The 22,127-nt window shown below is 39.4% G+C and overlaps 1 protein-coding gene across 1 annotated transcript in view; it reads right to left on the reverse strand.

The window, feature by feature from the left end:
* Positions 1–697: 697 nt before the first annotated feature.
* Positions 698–22,127, reverse strand: part of LOC133407951 (cryptochrome-1-like) — a 40,953-nt gene continuing 19,523 nt past the window's right edge. Inside the window, exons 9-14 of the mRNA XM_061686336.1 lie at positions 19,479–19,630; positions 15,873–16,075; positions 14,441–14,548; positions 9,833–9,913; positions 6,873–6,994; positions 698–2,775 (exon numbers count right to left, since the gene is read on the reverse strand). Of these exons, the coding sequence (XP_061542320.1) occupies positions 2,767–2,775; positions 6,873–6,994; positions 9,833–9,913; positions 14,441–14,548; positions 15,873–16,075; positions 19,479–19,630 (675 nt within the window). The 3' untranslated portion in view covers positions 698–2,766. The remainder of the gene's footprint in view (positions 2,776–6,872; positions 6,995–9,832; positions 9,914–14,440; positions 14,549–15,872; positions 16,076–19,478; positions 19,631–22,127) is intronic.

Here is a 22,127-nt window from a genome sequence, read left to right on the forward strand (position 1 = left end):
GGAGAAGAGACTTGGTGAGAGAGGTAAAGAAGAACGCAAAAAGGTTGTGACTGAGCTCCAGAGATGCAGTCGGGAGATGGAAGAAAGTTCTAGAAAGTCAACCTTCACTGCAGCCCTCCACCAGTTGGAGCTTTATGGCAGAGTGGCCCGACTGAAGCCTCTCCTCAGTGCAAGACACATGAAAGCCTAGATGGAGTTTGCTACAAAACACCTGAAGGACTCCAAGATGGTGAGAAATAAGATTCTCTGGTCTGATGAAACCAAGATCGAAATTGTTGGCTTTAATTCTAAGTTAATTCTATTAACAAAACATTATATCTATTCTTATTACAAAATGAAATAAATTCCATATTATGACAGTGTCATTGTACAGTTTTAACTAAGGTATGCTAATACAAATAATTTTCTGAACAATTTTAATCAATTTTAATAATTTTCTCTCCCATTTATGGAATGTCCCTGAACGCACCTCACTTGTGTAAACATGAATAGTGTGTTACTACTACTACTACACTACTGTACATCGTGTATTCAGCTGGGGATTTGACCTGTCCCCAACAAAACCTGGCACTCTCAAATGAAAATGAATGGTTAAAAAAAAAAAAAAATTAACAAAATCTAAACAATACACCTCAGTAACAAACAAGAAGTTTGTGATTTGGCGCAAATGTTCCCAAAGAATTAAAAGGAAAACCTGCCAAGTTGAAACCATTTTTATTTGCTGTTATGGTGGCGAGCAGACACAAACGCAAGGCTGGACAGAAAACTCCAGTTTACAGACACTCTCAATGGTATTGGTGGAGAAATATCACGCCACATTCCATCTCATTACAGGTGAGACACTGAGGCGTTGTTGACACCGGTGAAACGAAGTTGATGAGTGTGTCATTCCTACATCGTTATGAGATACTGGGCAGCAGGACCAAAAAAAACTAAGAAAAAATGTACTTTCCTTCCCATGTGATCAAGACTACAAAAACTGTTTCAATTCTTGAGAGAACACAAGAGTTATGATACAGATACACAATAGTTTGCCACCCCCCAAAAGGAAAAAGTGTCTCCAACCCAAAAGAAAAATAAGTCTCTGGGAGTCACCACACAATCTGCACCTTTGAGATAAAAATTGAAACTAACCAGCAAATAGAAGCTATGGGGGTGGCATGGGGATGACATTCAGTCTTGAATATTTAGATCACAAATAAACTGCAATAAACAAGAAATGCATGGTTGAAGATGCCCAAAATGTAAGCCACTGGACATCCTCCAATTGTTAATGATATTTTATACGCAGCATAAAAGTTCCAATAATAAAGACATCTCCAATGAGAAAGCCAGCACATCATTTGATTTGAAGAAACGTTTGGCCGATATTGGCATCTGGAGTATTGTTAAAGACACATCGAATCTGATCTGTGATCCAACTAAAATTGTAACCCGTGTTCTTCCACAAAGTCTCATTGTAGGCGCTGGCAAATTAATCCAATGTATCCCCCCGACGATCCAACAGCTTGGGTCCTTCGCAGAGAAATGTGTACATTCTTGGGTTCGATTCCAAAGCACAGCAGCAGACTTTCCGACGTATTCACAGACCGTCCAGGTACCCAATGTAGAGTCACGTTTGAGATGGTTCTTTCCTGTATTCAGGCAACATTCCAACAGTGAGTTTGTAACACACCGGGGAAGCCAATTGTGTCCTTGTGCTGTTGACGTCCTTCATCAGGAGGTTGGATTTGGTTGTCAGGAATGTTTGTTTCAAACACAAATTGTCTTTTTATTTTTCTCTCTTTTTGGGTTGTTTTATATGAAAAAGTAGAAAAAAAGGGACCTTGGAAATTCTCTTCCCCCTTGAAAACATCTTGACGGGTAGGGGACCGCGAACCATTTTGTGCTGTTGAACGTGTTTGCACAGGCTCGAGCGTCACTGGTCTTCAGAACAATTTGGCGACAGCGTCAGGGGAACAACTGAGGTGAAAATGTGAAACGGCAAAAATCAACAGAATGCTCGTGCTAACTTAAAAAAAAAAAAAAAAAAAAAAAAACATAACCGGTAGTTGGCAAAAGTCAGTTATTAAGGAGTTTTTTTGAAGGGTTCCAAAAAACAAGCTTTGCAGTACTGTGTATCAATACCTGCCGTTTATTTTTTCCACTTGATCAGACTTGCTAAACTACGCAAACAGATTGTAGACAGATTTTGAAGGTCACCAATGGAAACTGCATGTTGTCCTTCATAACCCGATGTTTTTAGCTGCCAACACAGTACACTTTATAACATAATAAACATCAACATAATTCAACTGCGATGCTTCCAAATATAATTGTCTTTATGAACGTACAAACACTTCATCACTTGACACAGTAACACCACAACGTGTTAATTTAACGCGCAACTGTTCTTGTTCATCAAGATGCAACTGGGAAGAATCATGTTTCCAGCAGAAAATAAGAGTGAAAAACTATTGTTTCTACAAACATATTGAGAAGCGGGAGCAAAAATGGTGTCTTGGTGCTCCATCGAATAAAGATTATTAAGTTTTATCACAAAAATTGTTTAGTTGTAACTTCAAGGCAATTGGTTTGTTGGGGTTTAGAATTTGAATGCTTATTGTTGAGGCCTTTTGACGGGTTGACATGCTACATAAGGTCGCCAGACTCCCTGGTAAAATCTGAGCCTTGCATCACATTTTCATCTCTGCGTTCACCCTTGGAGTTTCTGACTGAGAATGTGTTGGAGAGGACCAATGTTGATGTCTTCTCATGCGACATCCTTCAGGTGGTCTGCGGGACACAACGCAGGACAAGCAAAAATTAGAAGACTAAAACAGGCATGCATTGTGCTCTTGCCATGAAAACACTTGAATTTACGCTTCAATCCTGTGAATGCAACAAGCAAAAACAAGTGGGTGAGTGCAATCAAATGCTATAGCGTTGAACTAAAACAGCAAAAAGAAAATGGTGGCTGCAAACCAGCAACCAGCAGCAGGGCTGCACGATATACATATATAAAAAAAAAATTCCAACCTGCTATATGTAATGTGATGAGAAATAAAACAGGATCAGTGTTGGTAATGTTAAATTTCTATGCCACCCCCCCCCCCCCCATTTATGTTATTATTATACCTCACTGCACATTTACATTTTTTTTATTGCATCGATGTGTATACTTTGGGTATTTTATTATTGTTTTCATATCCTGCACATTTTATATGGAGGAGCTTGTGGATCATTGTGGTTAGCACATTTTCCCAACAATTAAAGGTTCTGGGTTTTAATCTCAGTTCGGGCCTTTCTGTGCGGAGTTTGCTTGTTCTCCCCCATGCTTGTGTGGGTTTTCTTCCAGGTACTTTGGGTTTTCTTCCACATTAAAAACACATGGATATTAGGTTCCTTTATGGCTCAAAATTACAGTGGGAACGGAAAGTATTCAGGCCCCCTTAAGTTTTTCACTTTTGTTTTGCAGCCATTTGCTAAAATTATTTAAGTTAATTTTTTTCACATTAATGTACACACAGCACCCCATGTTGACAGAAACAAAAATGGAATTGTTGAAATTTTTGCAGATTTATTAAAAAAAGAAAAACTGAAATATCACACAGCCGTATGTATTCAGACCCTTTGCTCAGTATATAGTAGAAGCACCATTTTGAGCTAATACAGCCATGAGTCTTTTGGGGAATGATGCAACTAATTTTTCACACCTGGATTTGGGGATCATCTGCCATTCCTTCTGCCATTCCTCCTTGCAGATCCTCTCCAGTTCTGTCAGGTTGGATGGTGAATGTTGGTGGACAAATATGTTTTGCTTAGCTATTTCTCTGTTTGTACTAGTTTGCTACTGTGCAAATGTTAGCTTAGTAACACTGATGTAAACAACCGATCTGGCCTATTTCTTGTTGATTTCCATCCATTCATTGTCTGTAGCGCTTCTCCTCACTAGGGTCGCGGGCGTACTGGAGCCTATCCAGCCATCTTCGGGCGAGAGGCAGGGTACACCCTGAACTGGTCGCCAGCCATTTGCAGGGCACATAGAAACAAACAACCATACGCACTCACATTCACACCTATGGGCAATTTAGAGTCTTTAGTTAACCTACCATGCATGTTTTTGGGATGTGGGATGAAACCGGAGTACCCGAAGAAAACCCACGCAGGCACCGGGAGAACATGCAAACTCCACACAGGCGGAGCCGGGATTTCAACCCCGGTCCTCAGAACTGTGAAACAGATGTGCTAAACAGTCATCCACCGTGCTGCCTTGTTTATTTCCAATTTTACAAAATCTAAAAGGAGTGCAAATGTATTCTGAAGACAAATACAGTGCAGGTCCAATTTTACTCCTGCATCCGATTCATTTCAGCATTAATGGTAGCAATCTGTTTAAAATGCACTCTGCTATGTGTGATGGAAAGAGAATGTATTCATTTTAGACTAATATTTAACAAAATGTATAGTTCATCTATGAAGACTGAACAAAAATGTGTTCCTGTACTTCTCTGTAAAAATGACTTAAGAGTAACATTTTATTCTTTCAAAGATTGCCACTTCTGGCATATAAACATGAGATACAAACTGGGAATTTTAAATACATTATTGCACCACAGTGAGGCGAAAAAAAACATTCTTGCAATGTTAACAAAAAATGAAAAACTTTTTCTTTTCTTCCTTGTACTGTGCGCTACCCTTCTATAAGTTTTAGCGATGAGAATTACCTCGTGATAATGTGTTCACGAACAACATGTACATACATATAGCATCTTAAGTGAAATTATTATTACAATTATTTTGAAACTGAAAATGTGTAACTCCTCTTTCCTTTCATCGTGCTTTCCATCAAATAACACCACCACCGTTTTGCATAGTTAGTGTTTTGGATCTTTCATTGTGAGCACAGCAACAGCATATTTGCATAGAAGTCTTGCCGAGCACGGCGGCCAGTCATAAACATGTGTTGGCACAGCAACAACCCTACCCCTACAAATACTATGATAGAGACAACGACCATGGAGGGCTGCACGATATACATATATAAAAAAAATAAAATCCAACCTGCGTAATGTGATGAGAAATAAAACAGGATCAGTGTTGTTAATGTTAAATTTCTATGCCCCCCCCCACCATTTATGTTATTATTATACCTCACTGCACATCTAAAAAATTTTATTGCATCGATGTGTATACTATTGTTTTCATATCCTGCACATTTTATGTGGAGGAGCTAGTGGGTCATTGTGGTTAGCACATCTTCCCAACAATTAAAGGTTCTGGGTTTTAATCTCAGTTTGGGCCTCACTGTGTGGAGTTTGCTTGTTCTCCCCCATGCTTGTGCGGGTTTTCATGGATATTAGGTTCCTTTATGGCTCAAAATTACAGTGGGTACGGAAAGTATTCAGACCCCCTTAAATTTGTCACTTTTTGTATTGCAGCCATTTGCTAAAATCATTTAAGTTAATTTTTTTCACATTAATGTACGCACAGCACCCCATATTGACAGAAACAAAAATGGAATTGTTGAAATTTTTGCAGATTTATTTAAAAAGAAAAACTGAAATATCACACAGCCATAAGTATTCAGACCCTTCTCTCAGTATTTAGTAGAAGCACCATTTTGAGCTAATACAGCCATGAGGTTTATATATATATATATATATATATATACATACATACATACGCTGTACGTTATGTACAATTTATTAATTTTTTTAACTCTTGCGTGAAATTCTGAGTGTCTTTGCATTGTCTAAAATTCATCAGTAGTCTGTTGCTTTTTTCCTTTCGTAAACGTTGGAGTAAACTGCAGTATGCTTAAGCTGGCTTAAAGGTCGCATCGAGGCACCTTCAAGAACTATTGTTCGGAACATTCCACAGGGGAACGGGTTAATAAAACAGGTGAGTGTCATGACTTGGTATAAAAGGAGCATCCCCAAATGGCTGTTGTTCACGAGCAAGGATGGGTCGAGGAATAGGTGCGTGAAGAAATAGTTCCTTTTCTTAATGTACAATTTCAAGGAATTTAGGGATTTAATCATCTACAATCTATAATATCAAAAGATTCTGAGAATTTGGAGAAATCTCGTGCTCGTCATTTAAAGACAGTTCGTCGCAGCATCTACAAATGCTAAGTTAAAACTCTACCATGCAAAGCGAAAGCCATATATTAACAACGCCCAGAAACGCTACCGGCTTCTCTGGGCCCGAGTTCATCTGAGATCGACTGACGCAGGGTGGAAAAGTGTGCTGTGGTCTAACGAGTTCACATTTCAAATTGTTTTGGGAAAACCTGGACGTCATGTCCTCCGGGCCAAAGGGGAAAAGGACCATCTGGATTGTTATCAGTGCAAAGTTCAAAAGTCAGCATCTGTGATGGTATGAGTAAGTTGGCAAGACTGGACTGTTATTGTTTTGTTTATGCAATGTCAGTTGAGTTGACACACAAAAGCATGTGTTACATTGATTGCAATAAATGGTCTTAATTTTGGAGCCAAGACTTGAAATAAATATCTGTTTTTGTTTTTCAGGAATAAAAGAAAATTGCTAGGATTATTTAGCATGCCTGTCATTTCCATTGTGCAATTTGATTGGACAACATGAGTGATGGCAAGAAAACATCACTCCCATTGGTGTGTTATTGCTGAAGTGTTATTTGGCATTAAACAATATAAAATAAACAATAATTGGTTAATAAACAGTTATCAGATAAAAAAAATAAAATTTGACAATACATTTGAATGCAAAAATATAATTTCATCAGGTTATTCAATGAAATAATCGATTCAGAAAATATTCAATAGTGACAGCCCTGCAATCAGTGTTCACTCACTGACACCACATGAGACAAATGTTTTAAAAGCTACTCGGTCTGTGTTCTCCCAACTAACCTCTGCACTCTGCCTCTGCATCTTGTAGCCTGAGCAGGACGACAAATCTTCCACCCCCGAACCCTCCCGTTCCGACTCCCGTTCGCGTTTCCCTGTGATGCCGCCTCTGATGTGTGCAATTCCTGAAGATACAAATTGGGGAGGGAAAAAAAAAGGTTATCGAAGATGGAAAGGAAAAAATGTGATCTTGAGTTCTTATAGCCAGTGCTGTACCTAATCGAGTTCAATGAACAAAAGTTCATGAACTCCTTCATATTTTGGGCAAATGTGAACTTAACTTTTTCATTTATGCCTGATGAATGTTGTTGAGACGGTGCTTATTCTCGCGTATGAACACTTTTTGAACGACAGTTAATATTTGCTCAAGAGTGCCAGGTTTGGTTAGGGACTTTCAGAAGAAAACCAGGCTGAACACACTATATAAGAGTCAGGCTGGGCGATTACTCGAAATTGAATCGTGATTTCGATTTTGGTTTTTCATGACAACAAAACGTTTTTATAATCGAAGAAAAACGATTAGTGAACTTCGGCGCGGGTTGTGTATGCAAGTTTCTGCATTGTGAAAGCACCCTGAAGGCACCTTATGTGGCTTGCAGCAACCATGTGATGTTATTCTGCCACCCTTAGCATGCTTTAAGCTATTTAATGGCACACCAGTTGGTGTTTACTGTAAATCTAAACAACAATAAGAATTACACACATTGTAAATTTAAATACAAGACATTTTGTTTTGAATAGATCGCCGGCAATGCTAACAAACAATGGAAAACCCTATTGATGAGCGAGCTAAAATTAGCATTAGGTCACAGGAGGGATTTACCTTAAAGTAACGAATATTCACACACAAACTCCGTAGTAACACAAATACAGGTAATATATGACTGACTGTATAAAAAGAAAATATTTTTCCCTCTGGACTCACAACACAGAAACACACAGCAAAACACAGACTCATTCACCCTCTTCAAATACAAACTCAAGACACACCTATTCCGGACTGCCTATTCGCTTTAACATTTCCCATCCCATTTGCCAATTTTATTGATTTTTTATTGTATTGTTTTATTTATTTTAACTACAAGTATGTTTGTACAGTGACTTTGAGTGGGTTGTAAGGTGCCTTAAAATAAAATGAAATATGATGATTTTACTTTTTAAAACCTATGAATCGTGTTTATTAATCGTGATTTCAATATCAATCAAAATAATTGCGATTATTTTTGTTTTCATAACTGCCCAGCCCTGTAAGAGTTTATACAGGTATGTCAGGGGATAAACGCCATTATTTTCCAACCAATGCGGCCGCCATTTGTGTTTACATTATTCGGTGGTCACCTTGTGGCTGGATGAGTGCGTGAGTGCATTGTGGGACACGTTGGTTCTTTTGTAATATATAATTGTGACAATGGAGTACTAGGATGATTATTATTTGTAACAGAATGCTTTACTTTAAACTCTATATGAAGGCACATGGCTTACTGTCCACACTGTCATAATGTGGAATTGATTTTGTTTTGTCATATAAGAATAGATCAAATAAAAAATTGTGTTAATATAGTCAGCCAGAGCTGCGAGGAATGCAAAGTGATCAATGTCGGACACTGAATGAGACCTTCACCTTCGTTCCTGTCATACAGTGTTGCCCGTTTGTGTTTGCAGAGTCAGGACTACAATCCTGTTTTTGTATTAACTCCTCATTTAAAAAACAAACATTCAAGCAACAAGTTCATCCTCATTTTTTTCACTAGTGTGGAAAGAAAGGGTGGCAACAGCGGGGAAACGCCAATAATTTGAGGGTGATAGCAACATCCTGAAAAAAAGAACTATGATAGAGTTCATTTTTGAAACTGTGAACTTACAACCCCAATTCCAATGACGTTGGGATGTTGTGTTAAACATAAATAAAAACAGAATACAATGATTTGCAAATCATGTTCAACCTATATTTAATTCAATACACAACAAAGACAATATATTTAATGTTAAAACTGTTTGAACAGCCGCCTGTTTGGAACGTCCCACAGGCGATCAGGCTAATTGGGAACAGGTGGGTGCCATTATTGGGTATAAAAGGAGCTTCCCTGAATTGCTCAGTCATTCACAAGCAAAGATGGGGCGAGGTTCACCTCTTTGTGAACAAGTATATGAGACAATAGTCAAACAGTTTAAGGACAATGTTCCTCAACGTACAATTGCAAGGAATTTAGGGATTTCATCATCTACGGTCCATAATATCATCAAAAGTTTCAGGGAATCTGGAGAAATCACTGCATGTAAGCGGCAAAACCAAAAACCAACATTGAATGCCCGTGACCTTCGATCACTCAGGCGGCACTGCATCAAAAACCGACATCAATGTGTGAAGGATATCACCACATGGGGTCAGGAACAATTCAAAAAACCTATGTCAGTAAATACAGTTCGGTGCTACATCTGTAAGTGCAACTTCAAACTCTACTATGCAAAGCAAAAGCCATTTATCAACAACACCCAGAAACGCCGCAGTCTTCTCTGGGCCCGAGCTCATCTAAGATGGACACTGTTACGAGCTGAGAGGAACACAAGCAACCTATAATATATATATCAATGATTATGATTTCCTTCAACATATAAAAAATGAAATATACACAACTACACGCTCAATACAACAATGGTTGTGAACATTTATATTTGTGGTGTTAAATCTGTCCAATAAAGTTAGTGCTTTATTGCTCCTGCAAAAAAAGGACAGCTGACAGCCATGGATAGCGAAATATGGACAATTTCACAAATGTATTGCGGCGCACACATCTCATTGAAAATATCAGTCAGTCATTCACAAGTGGTCATAAATTCACACAAACACACTCCAAATTCTTGTCAAAAGAGTAGAAACTGTTACATTACAAAGGGAAGTGGGGTACTTCATTGACTTATTCAAAATAATTTCAGTGTACTTCCTTCAGCATGTGCCATCCTACCTGGGTGTTGAGGCACAGCAAACTCGTGGTACAGTCGGCTGCTGGTGACCATTGTGTTGTTTTCTGGCACTGTATGGTAACCTGCAAGACAATGTCAAAGGTTACAGATCCTACTTGTACTTCTAAACGCAGTCTTGTGGAAGAAATGTCTCTCTCTCCCCATGTTCCATATTTTACTTGGCAATAAGCAGGATCTTGTTGAGTCGACCATGTGGTTGTATTTAGAAACAAAATTTACCCACCTTTAATGACAAATAGGGAGAGTTGATAAAAGCTGCATCATTGATGCATCTCAATGATCTAATTTTGAAACGTTGTGGCAAAACAACTGTGTAAAGTGTAATCTAGAGAATAATACATCAGTGTGGTAAAACATTTCCATTAAAATCTTAGATGCTGCAATGAAAACTAGATTCAACACAAGACAAAGCATACCAGGCAAGCTGTGTGCCCCCCAAAAGTAATAAATAAGTGATCAGGAATTCGTTTACTGTTGACCGAGAAAATGTAATCAAATGCCCATCCTTAATAAGGACACTGCTTCTATTAGAGTGAAGACTACTATTTGATGTGAAATGATAACCTCAATCAAATCAATCTATTCTATTCAATTGAATAATTGAAACAGATTTCCCATCTACCTATAGTATATTAAATAGCAGCCCTTTGTGGAATAATAAAGCATAGCATATCAGTCAAGTAATCTTTCCAGTCATCTATGTATGTGCGCAGTATATGCAGTACATATCGTAGCCAGTATAAACCTGTATACAGATTTACGCTATTGAGCAATCACAGTTAAGCTTTTGTTGTCTTAACTACCGTAATTTCTCGTGAATAATACGCATTTTTTTACCCCAAAAATTGTCAAAAGTAAATAGTGCGCATTATACATGGGTATAGGAGAAAATGAAAAAGACTTTATAAATGCATGCCACCATCTCGAGGTGATGAAATGCTGTACACTTTCATTCCAATATGCCACCGCCACCTAGAGGTTATGAAAAAGGTGTAGACTATACTTTCATTCCAATATGACAGGGGTACATATGACTGCATATATGTACAACTGTGCTCATAAGTATACACACCCAGACAGAATTTGTAAAATATTGTTGTTGTTTTTTTAAAATACGACTGATGACTGAACAACAACCATAATTTCTTTCTTTATGGTTATGTTTTGTTTAATGATAATGCTTTTCTGAAATGCTTGACAGTTTAATTTGAAAACCATTAAAATAAAATGTGTTTCGCCTGGTCCTTCATGTTTTCTTAAAAGAATTGTACACATCTTACAAATTCTGCCTGGGAAATCAAACATATGAGCACAACTGAGTGTTTTCTCATTTACTAAATAAAAGTACGGCTGTGAATTTGAAAGTAAGAGCAAGTAAATAAAAAGAAAGTATTATGTGTTCAAATAAAGTGCTTAACTTCAGAATAATTCCTTGAAAAAAACTAAAATACAGATAATTCTTCATGTTTTGATCATATGGGTAGAAGCAGGGCAAGGGTGTCAAACTCATTTTTGTCGCGGGCCACATTGTAGTTACGGTTTCCCTCAGTGGGCCGTTATGACTGTGAAACCATAAAAATCTTTAATCACCTCATCATTTTTATTTTATTTTATTTTTTTGGTCCTGTAACAGCCTAACAGCCGAATCACCTCATCATATTATTACACCCGAAATTTATAAACTAGTTTTGGAATCAGAAATCAAGGGTAATGGGTTTTTTAACTATTGTTCATATTTGGTAACACAAAAATGCTTGCAATATCTCAACGTTATTTACGAAATATGACAATTTGAATTGTTGGTACAGATTTGAACAAGAATCATGGAAGTTGACACACATGATTTGCCTTCGTGGGCCACATAAAATCATGTGGCGGGCCGGATCTGGCCCCCGGGCCTTGAGTTTGACACCTGTGCTCTAGGGTGTGCCACATTAATACATACATATAATCACTAAAGAACAAGCAAACCTTAGTAAAAATAATACTGATCACAATTGATAAGAAAATAAATTAGGATGGGATTGCCACTAACATTTATTGCCTATAAATAATTTAATGGATATGAGCTCACGGGTGTGCATTATACATAGGAATAAGAGTCAAATTTGGGGGTGCACATTATACTTGAGAGTGGATTATACATGTGAATTTACGGTACTTGACTGTATCAGTGTGAAAATGCCTTCAACCACGTCTGACCACAGAGCTGGAGGAGCTGCCAGCCGTATGTTCGGCAATCGGGGGAATGCTAGGTGCTAAGCTAACTTGCTACGCAACAGCTACAAGCTGCGACTGGCGAGCTAGCGCGGCGAACCAGTGTCCTTAAATGGTGGAGAACCGTTCCTCTAAATCCCTAATCCCTGCCTCCATGGTGGCGAATAAGATAAAGACTTCTGACAAGAACCCGGTGGACGACTGGTTTGAGCGTCTGTCTCACAGTCTGCCCCGCCTGTGTGGAGTTTGCATGTTCTCCCTGTGGCTGCGTGGGTTTTCTTCGGGCAATCCGGTTTCCTCCCACAACCCAAAAACATGCATGGTAGGTTATTTGATAACTCTAAATTGCCCGTATTTGTGAACGTGAGTGCGAATGGTTGTTAGTTTGTATGTGCCCTGCGATTGGCTGGCAACCAGTAAAGGCTGTACCCCGCCTCCTGCCCGATGATAGCTGGGATAGGCTCCAGCACTCCCACCACCCTAGTGAGGAGAAGCGGCTCAGAAAATGGATGGATGGATATTGCAGCCATTTGATAAAATCATTAAAGTTATTTTTTTCCCGCATTAATGTACACACACCACCTCATCTTGACAGAAAAAAAAACTGAATTGTTAAAATGTTTGCAGATTTATTAAAAAAGAAAAACTGAAATATCACACAGCCATAAGTATTCATACCCTTTGCTGTGACACTCATATTTAACTCAGGTGCTGATCTTCATTGAGATGGTTCTACACCTTTATTGGAGTCCAGCTGTGTATGATTATACTGATTGGACTTGATTACGAAAGCCACACACCTGTCTATATAAGACCTTAAAGCTCACAGTGCATTTCAGAGCAAATGAGAATCATGAGGTCAAAGGAACAGCCTGAAGAGCTCAGAGACAGAATTGTGGTAAGGCACAGATCTGGCCAAGGTTAAAAAAAAATTCTGCTGGATTTAAGGTTCCTAAAATCACAGTGGCTTCCTTAATCCTTAAATGGAAGACATTTGGGACGAGCAGAACCCTTCCTAGAGCTGGCCGTCCGGCCAAACTGAGCAATCGGGGGAGAAGAGCCTTGGTGAGAGAGGTAAAGAAGAAGCCAAAGATCACTGTGGCTGAGCTCCAGAGATGCAGTCGGGAGATGGTAGAAAGTTCTAGAAAGTCAACCATCACTGCAGCCCTCAAGCAGTCTGTGCTTTATGGCAGAGTGGCCCGACGGAAGCCTCTCCTCAGTGCAAGACACATGTAAGCCTGCATGGAGTTTGCTAAAAAAAAACACCTGAAGGACTCCAAGATGGTGAGAAATAAGATTCTCTGGTCTGAGGAGACCAAGATAGAACTTTTTGGCCTTAATTCTAAGCGGTATGTAAGGAGAAAACCAGGCACTGCTCATCACCTGTCCAATACAGTCCCAACAGTCAAGCATGGTGGTGGCAGCATCATGCTGTGGGGTGTTTTTTCAGCTGCAGGGACAGAACGACTGGTTGCAATCGAAGGAAAGATGAATGCGGCCAAGTACAGGGCTATCCTGGATGAAAACCTTCTCCAGAGTGCTCAGAACATCAGACTGGGGCGAAGGTTCACCTTCCAATAAGACAATGACTCTAAGCACACAGCTAAAATAAAGAAGGAGTGGCTTCAGAACAACTCCGTGACTTTTCTTGAATGGCCCAGCCAGAGAACCGGACTTAAACCCAATTGAGCATCTCTGGAGAAACCTGAAAATGGCTGTCCACCAACGTTCACCAGCCAACCTGACAGAATTTGAGAGGATCTGCAAGGAGGAATGGCAGATGAGCCCCAAATGCAGGTGTGAAAAACTTGTTGCATCATTCCCAAAAAGACTCATAGCTGTATTAGCGCAAAAGGGTGCTTCTACTAAATACTGAGCAAAGGGTCTGAATACTTATGGCTGTATGATATTTCATTTTTTTCTTTTTTAATAAATCTGCAAAAATTTCAAGAATTCTGTTTTATTTCTGTCAATATGGGATGATGTGTGTACATTGAGGAAAACAAATAAACTTAAATGATTTTAGCAAATGGCTGCAATATAAAAAAAGAGTGAAAATTTGAAGGGGGTCTGAATACCTTCTGTAATCACTGTAAACTCTAGGCTGTATCGCAATGGTTTTACATGAAGGTACAATGTAGGGATTTATGATCGTGAACTTTTCATCCATCATTAATAAACCAGAAACCCGGTGTGTCATGTGAGTTGCTGCCCCAACTGTTCCTCGCTGTCAAAGTTGAGAAGAATGATCCCGTTGCTGTTGCCCGTTCCAGAGCTGCCAGACACGTCAGGCAATGGAACGCCAGCGCAGAGGAAGATGAAAGCAGGTGGGCGTACAAGACGCGGTGTGACAACAGCATCCAAGCACTTACTATGGGGGGCGTTGTTGTTGCTGGTCCCCGGCTGTTGTTCTCCAGGTGAATAGGCCATCATTCCTCCATTTCCGTTGCCGTTGTTGGACGGAACAGACGCCAGCAGGCCTGAAAGATGCACACACATATTTGGATCTAACCTATCACTGATTACTGTCATCCTGAGCCTAAAATATGGACTGATATGATATTAGACATATTGTGATAGTGTTTTTTTATTTGGAGGAGGCTGGTTTAAAATAGTGAGCTGACCTCTGTATTGACTAAATGTTTAGACCTTTTCACCGTGACATGACACATACTTCCAGGTGGCAATGGACAAAGTGTTCTCCAATAGTACCACTAATAAACAAACCTTTACATATAATTTGACCAAGGCAGAGCGACTGAGAAAATATCGTAAATGGCACGTATGATGATTTGAGCCTTCTCTACAGCCGTAGTTGGAATGTGCGAAGTGTCAGTTAAGACGACGATGTTATCCCAGGTAAATTGCTTTGTAGCAAGACAGAACGACCGCCGTAATTTATATTCCAACAGGTAAATTGATTAAAAAATAGTTGGTGGAAATTTAGACATCATTAACATGATCATTGAAGAAGTGGCTGATTAACTGACTTCTGATTAACTGACTTCTGTTGCTCAAATTAACTGTACAGATGTGCTATTTGATGATGAAATGGGTGGCGTGCTGATGAACTGACTTTAGCTTGCAGTTTATCCGTTATGTTTTGCAAAATTAATCAAACACAATTTGACCTACAATTTTATACATACCTGTAAGAAAATGCCTGTCAAAAACCTGATGATGGGGATTTGCTTCCCGGTCTATCAGGTTAGAAATGGCTATCCAAGTAGGCGGTTTTGCGATCTTCTCTTCTCTTTCTCTTTTCTCTTTTCTATTTATGACATCCACTGGATTTAGCCCCCTCATACACAGGTTCCACTGGATTAATTAACATTTTGAGAAGAAAAAAAAATCCTTTATGGGTCTAACTTGCGGCGCAACCACAAACAAGTTTTTGTCATAATTTTCAGTTCAGATTAATGGTACTCACTCACTTTCTGCCACCTAGAAGTAGCCTGGTGTCTATTGTTTATAATTATTAGAAAAAGGTCTATTTGGGAAAATTTTACTTTCGTGCTCATTCATAAAGATCGAACATTTTCTTGACTTCACAGTTAATTAATGAGTATTGTTAATTTAAAAAAATTCAATCTCGAGAAAATGTGTGGCTTTTTTTAGTATGGCCAAAAATATTGCTCTCTTGTGTTCTCATTCCAGATGTTTCTTTTGATTGTAAATTTGCAAGATTATGTAAAAAGTATAGTACTGAGTCCACGTCTTAGCGATATTCAAAATCATGAAAGTTGTTCCTTTGTAATAAAGGTATTATTATTAATTATCATAAATCATATTTTGTATCCTCACCCAGTCCTCTGTATCGGCTAAGCTGCTGGTAGATCTGCTTCATCCTCTCAATGTTGAGTCGGCTCGCCTCAGCATGGTGCACCGTAGGTTTTGGGTAGTGGATGCCAATGATGCACTTGGCGGCCGCTTGGACAGACTCTGGCGCGTTCCATGGGTCGTAGATGAACTTAGCAGGAAAAGCTCGCAGGACAGGTACGTAACGTCTGCAAGCATAGGGAGACGGATACGCCAACATGATGTGGATGCTCACACATCAAGCGATTGAGCACCATACATCTACCAGTGCACGCCAATGGAAAAACAGCGACACAGTATTGCTGTATGTTTTGAGGCTCCACATAAAATACATTATACTATAATTGTTTTATTGAACCACAAAAACATGCCCCATTTCTTGATTGTCAAGGAAGAAGTGGATTCCCACATAGAGAGGAAAGAAAAAGGCAACAGAGGCAAGATTCAGGATATTTTCAGAGGCTATTGGCAATTATCCATGGCCCTACCCACTAACTGCACCCATGCTTTTCGGCAACAGAGACATACAGTGCTGTGAAAAAGTATTGGCCCCCTTCTCAAATTCTTATACTTTTGCATAGTTTCCCCACTTTAAATGTAAATGTCAAATATAAGCCACGTGCAGTTAAAAAGCAGTTTTTAAATGCCGATTTCATTTATTGAGGGAAAAAAACCTCTTCAAAGTTACCTGGCTCTGTGTGAAAAAGCAATGGCCTCCTAAACCTAATAACTGGTTGGGCCATCTTCAGCAGCAGCAACTGAATTCAAGCATTTTTTTAAACTGGCAATGAGTCTTTCACAGCTGTGTGGGGATATTTTGGCCCAATTGTCCTTGCAGAATTGTTTAAATTCAACAAAAATGGAAGGTTTTCGAGCATGAACGGCCTTTTTAAGGTCATGCCACTACATTTCAATTGGATTCAAGTCTGGACTTTGACTAGGCCACTCCAAAACCTTCATTTTCTCTTCAAAATAAAAGCTTAATATATTACTAAATTGGACATCAATGCCATTTTAAGCTTTTATTTTCAAGTTGGCCACGTAGCACGGTACTAGCCCTTAATGAAGCCTCAACCATACGTTCACCCACTGGTGGCTAGCTGACTGACTAGGTTGCGGGGACTGCTGCAAATGAAGCCGACGATCAGGCTAATCGACATGCTAATAAGATTAGCGCCGATGTTACGGTAAATTAAATTATAATAACCCTTCAAACAACACACATTGAGTAGCCCAGTGCGCTAAACTATTTCTTTTATTTATTATTATTTTAATGATTTTACCTTACAGCGAACAAAACCCCCACATATTACCATCTCTGCGCAATTAGAATGTTACATAAACAGTCAGAAATATGTTATTATGTAAATGAGGTTACACTGAGGTTGGACTTCTGAAAAGTAATTTCTTGTGGTGAATGAATAATTAATAATTAATTAATAATTAAATTAATAATAAAATGTATAATTTATGAGTTTCACTTTTGGAGTCACAATGCTGAAATATGATGAATTCTCCTATAGTGGTCTACATCCCCAATTCCCCCCAATGAAGCTGGGACGTTGTGTTAAACATAAATAAAAACAGAATACATCCATCCATCCTCAACACCGCTTATCCTGTTCAGGGCCACGGGGCGCCGGAGCCTATCCCAGCTGACTTCGGGCGAAAGGCGGACTACACCCCGAACAGGTCGCCAGTCAGTCACAGGGTACATATAGACACAGACAACCATTCGCACTCAAATTCACTGAGTGGGAACTGAACCCACGCTGCCCACACCAAAGTCAGGCGAGTGTACCACTACACCATCAGTGACAAAACAGAATACAATGATTTGCAAATCATGTTCAACCTACATTTAATGGAATACACTACAAAGACAATATATTTAATGTTAAAACTGATAAACTTTATTGTTTTTAGCAAATGATCTTTAACTTAGAATTTTATGGCTGAAACACGTTCCAAAAAAGCTGGGACAGGTGGCAAAAAAGACTGAGAAAGTTGAGGAATGCTCATCAAATACCTGTTTGGAACATCCCACAGGCTAATTGGGACCAGGTGGGTGCCATGATTGGGTATAAAAGGAGCTTCCCTGAATTGCTCAGTCATTCACAACCAAAGATGGGGTGAGGTTCACCTCTTTGTGAACAAGTGCGTGAGAAAATAGTCAAACACTTTAAGGACAATGTTCCTCAATGTATAATTGCAAGGAGGATTTAGGGATTTCATCATCTACGGTCCATAATATCATATACGGTCCATAATATCATCAAAAGGTTCAGAGAATCTGGAGAAATCGCTGCATGTAAGCGGCAAGGCCTAAAACCAACATTGAATGCCCATGACCTTCGATCCATCAGGCGCCACTGCATAAAAAAATGACATCAATGTGTAAAGGATATAACCACATGGGCTCAGGAACACTTCAGATAACCAATGTCAGTCAATACAGTTCGGCGCTACATCCGTAAGTGCAACTTGAAACTCTACTATGCAAAGCAAAAGCCATTTATTAACAACACCCAGAAACACCGCCGGTTTCTCTGGGCCCGAGCTCATCTAAGATGGACTGAACCAAAGTGGAAAAGTGTTCTGTGGTCCGACGAGTCCACATTTCAAATTGTTTTTGGAAATTGTGGACGTCGTGTCCTCCGGGCCAAAGAGTAAAAGAACCATCCGGACTGTTATGGACGCAAAGTTCAAAAGCCAGCATCTGTGATGGTATGGGGCTGTGTTAGTGCCAATGGCATGGGTAACTTACACACCTGTGAAGACACCATTAATGCTGAAAGGTACATACAGGTTTTGGAGAAACATATGCTGCCATCCAAGCAACGTCTTTTTCATGGACGCCCCTGCTTATTTCAGCAAGACAATGCCAAACCACATTCTGCACGTATTACAACAGCGTGGCATCGTAGTGAAAGAGCGTGGATACTAGACTGGCTGCCTGCAGTTCAGACATGTCTCCCACTGAAAATATGTGGCGCATTATGAAGCGTAAAAATATGACAACGGAGACCCCAGACTGTTGAACAGCTGAAGCTGTACATCAAGCAAGAATGGGAAAGAATTCCACCTACAAAGCTTCAACAATTAGTGTCCTCAGTTCCCAAACGTTTATTGAATGTTGTTAAAAGAAAAGGTGATGTAACACAGTAGTAAACATGACCCTGTGCCAGCTGTCCCAGCGTGTTGCAGCCATAAAATTCTAAGTTAATGATTATTTGCTAAAAACAATAAAGTTTATCAGTTTGAACACTAAATATCTTGTCTTTGTTGTGTATTCAATTAAATATAGGTTGAACATTATTTGCAAATCATTGTATTAAGTTTTTATTTATGTTTAACAAAACATCCCAACTTCATTGGAATTGGGGTTGTTAAGATGCACCTGTTGAACATGCAGCCAGGAAAGTGCTGACAAAGAACCTCTGTGAATATGGCATCCTAAATCACTCAACCAACAAAAAAAAAACCACACACACACATGAAGCCGTGTAATAACCTAATTAAATTTGGAATTTAAATTTTATTCTCACACTCCCACTAATAACAACGGCCTGTGCCAGGAAAGGTACCCACCTGATGAAGTCCCCGTTGGGGTCGGTGCGTCGGCCAAAGCCTACAGGGCAGTAGCAGTGGAAAAACTGCTGGAAAAATGAACTGCAAGACAGCCACATCCAACTTCCCGCATTCACACTCCAGTCGGCGTCGAGAAGTAGCTCCTCGAAGACCTGCAGCACCAGAAAATAAAGTAGGCAGGTTTGACTGAACTGCGTATGATACTGACAAGTTAGCTGGACACATCTGAAAATAAAGAATAGCTTTTTCTGACTGCAAATGAAAAAAAGCTCTACTCACTTAATTCACTTTACTCTGTGATGGATCTATATACAATATGCTACTGACATACGGTACTTACATGAAATGTAATTACTAGGGGTGGGGGATATGTGCAAATAAAAATATTGATATATTTTTTAATTTTACAATAACGATAATTTGACGATATCCTATAAAAAACGGTGTAAATCTCTTCTTACTTCCCAAGACATTTGTTGATAGACACAGCGTTTCAGAACAACATTTCTTGTATATTTTTTAAAGTGCTTCATACATCTCCGACAAAGCATTGCATAAGAATACGTACTACTAGAATAGCTTAATAAAGTTTTAAAACCTTTCAACGTGACTAGATGTTATGAAAATTGAAAGGGAAAAAAGATCAAGCTTTACACTCACAGGCACACGCACACACCTAATTTTGAAACTATGATACGTGACGTCATGACCGCAGAATTTAAAATTTTTTATTTTAAATTTCCGGTGATAAGTTCAGCAGCTGACATTGGTAATACAGTGCAGGGTTCAAAAAAGGAAAGCGGTGGGTGATTGGACAGTGAAATACAGTGGGTATGGAAAGTATTCAGACCCCCTTAAAATGTTCACTGTTATATTGCAGCCATTTGCTAAAATCCATCCATCCATCCATCCATTTTCTGAGCCGCTTCTCCTCACTCACTCCTCGCGAGGGCGTGCTGGACTATCCCAGCTATCATCGGACAGGAGGCGGGGTACACCCTGAACTGGTTGCCAGCCAATCGCAGGGCACATACAAACAAACAACCATTCACACTCACATTCACACCTACAGGCAATTTAGAGTATTCAATTAACCTACCATGCATGTTTTTGGGATGTGGGAGGAAACCAGAGTGCCCGGAGAAAACCCACGCAAGCACGGGGAGAACATGAAAACTCCACACAGGCGGGGTCGGGGATTGAACCCCGGACCTCAGAACTGTGAGGCAGACGCAGTCATCAACCATGCCGCTTGTTGCAAATCATATGAGCAATTTAAAATGTTTCACCAAAAATTATTTGAACAGTATTATGAATCAGTGCGCGTGCACCATTCAGTAATGCATCCTTTGTAAATGTATACATAACAATTTAAGTTGTGGCAGTGCATGGAAAAAACAAAACAAAACAAAAAACTTTCCAAAAATCCAACCTCTTTTGAAGAGTTTTTGACTGAAATTTTGTAATATGCAATGTCTTAAAACATTTCTACAGGAGGTATTTATTTTCACAGTATGAACATGGCACACCATTTTATATTAGCTTGGCATTGTTTGGTCCTCACAAGTGCATCAATGTGTTGTCAGTGCACCCTCCACTGGACAAAATTAGCAAGTAATTAAAAAAAAAAAATAGCAGCGAACGCGTTCTCCATCCCCACGGGCCAGATTGGACCCCCTGATGGGCCGGTTGTGGCCCGCGGGGTGTAAGTTTGACACTTCTGGAGTAGCCTGTGTCATTTTCCTGTTGGCCAACAACAAACTGCAGTATAGGCTACATGTGCTCCACTGAAGTCCATTGTTTCAATTTACCCACTTGTTAAGCTGATAAACTCCTGAAAATGTTACTCGACCCACTAGTTTGAAAAAGAGTTTATTTTGCTTCCCACTGAGTCACGTGACTGAATCATGTCCATTGATTTAGCGAATGAGGACTTTATGCACTTCCTCCTTTCTCTCTTCCTCCTATGCCATCCATGCACCCGTTTGGTTGTTTTCTTTTAACGACAGTATGATTACTCGATGTAAAATTGCACAGCATTAAAGTAACGTTCACAATTATATCGAAGGTGATGTATATCGCCCACGCCTAGTAATTACTCATAATGGAGCACACTTTGTTGTCTTCCAGTTAACGCAGGGTTTTCTATGGTTGCCCATTTAGGCAGTAATCTGGTTGGGCCTAAATTAACTGCATCTTCTGATTATGCTTTTTTTCATATTTACAGTGGAACCTCGCTATAACGGACTGATAGGGGTGGGGTGTTGTCCATTACAGCTGATTGTTACATTGATGCACTTTTTTTCTGTGGCCATATGCACCCATATTACTGGATAACATAAAATGTTTTATACTTTTTTCGTGGCCTAAAACGCCCAGTACAGTACAAGGTTATTGTAAATAAATATAGAAAAGCTTGAAAAGAGTTTTAGAGTTTTAAAGTTTATCCAAACTTACCACATAGATGTACTTATGTACACATTGCTAATGTACCTTTCTCGTTCCGAATCTGTTGCCATTGTTTTGGTCTATGGCAACAGATTTGGAACGAGGAAGTACACTAATTCCTCGCAGCTCATGAAAGCGACGGCTTGACAAAAAATATTTATTATACCAAAGGTAACATGTTCCTGACCCCAGAGACTTGTG

The sequence above is a fragment of the Phycodurus eques genome, chromosome 1 (assembly GCF_024500275.1).
Source record: "Phycodurus eques isolate BA_2022a chromosome 1, UOR_Pequ_1.1, whole genome shotgun sequence".
In the NCBI taxonomy this organism is placed as follows: Eukaryota; Metazoa; Chordata; class Actinopteri; order Syngnathiformes; family Syngnathidae; genus Phycodurus; species Phycodurus eques.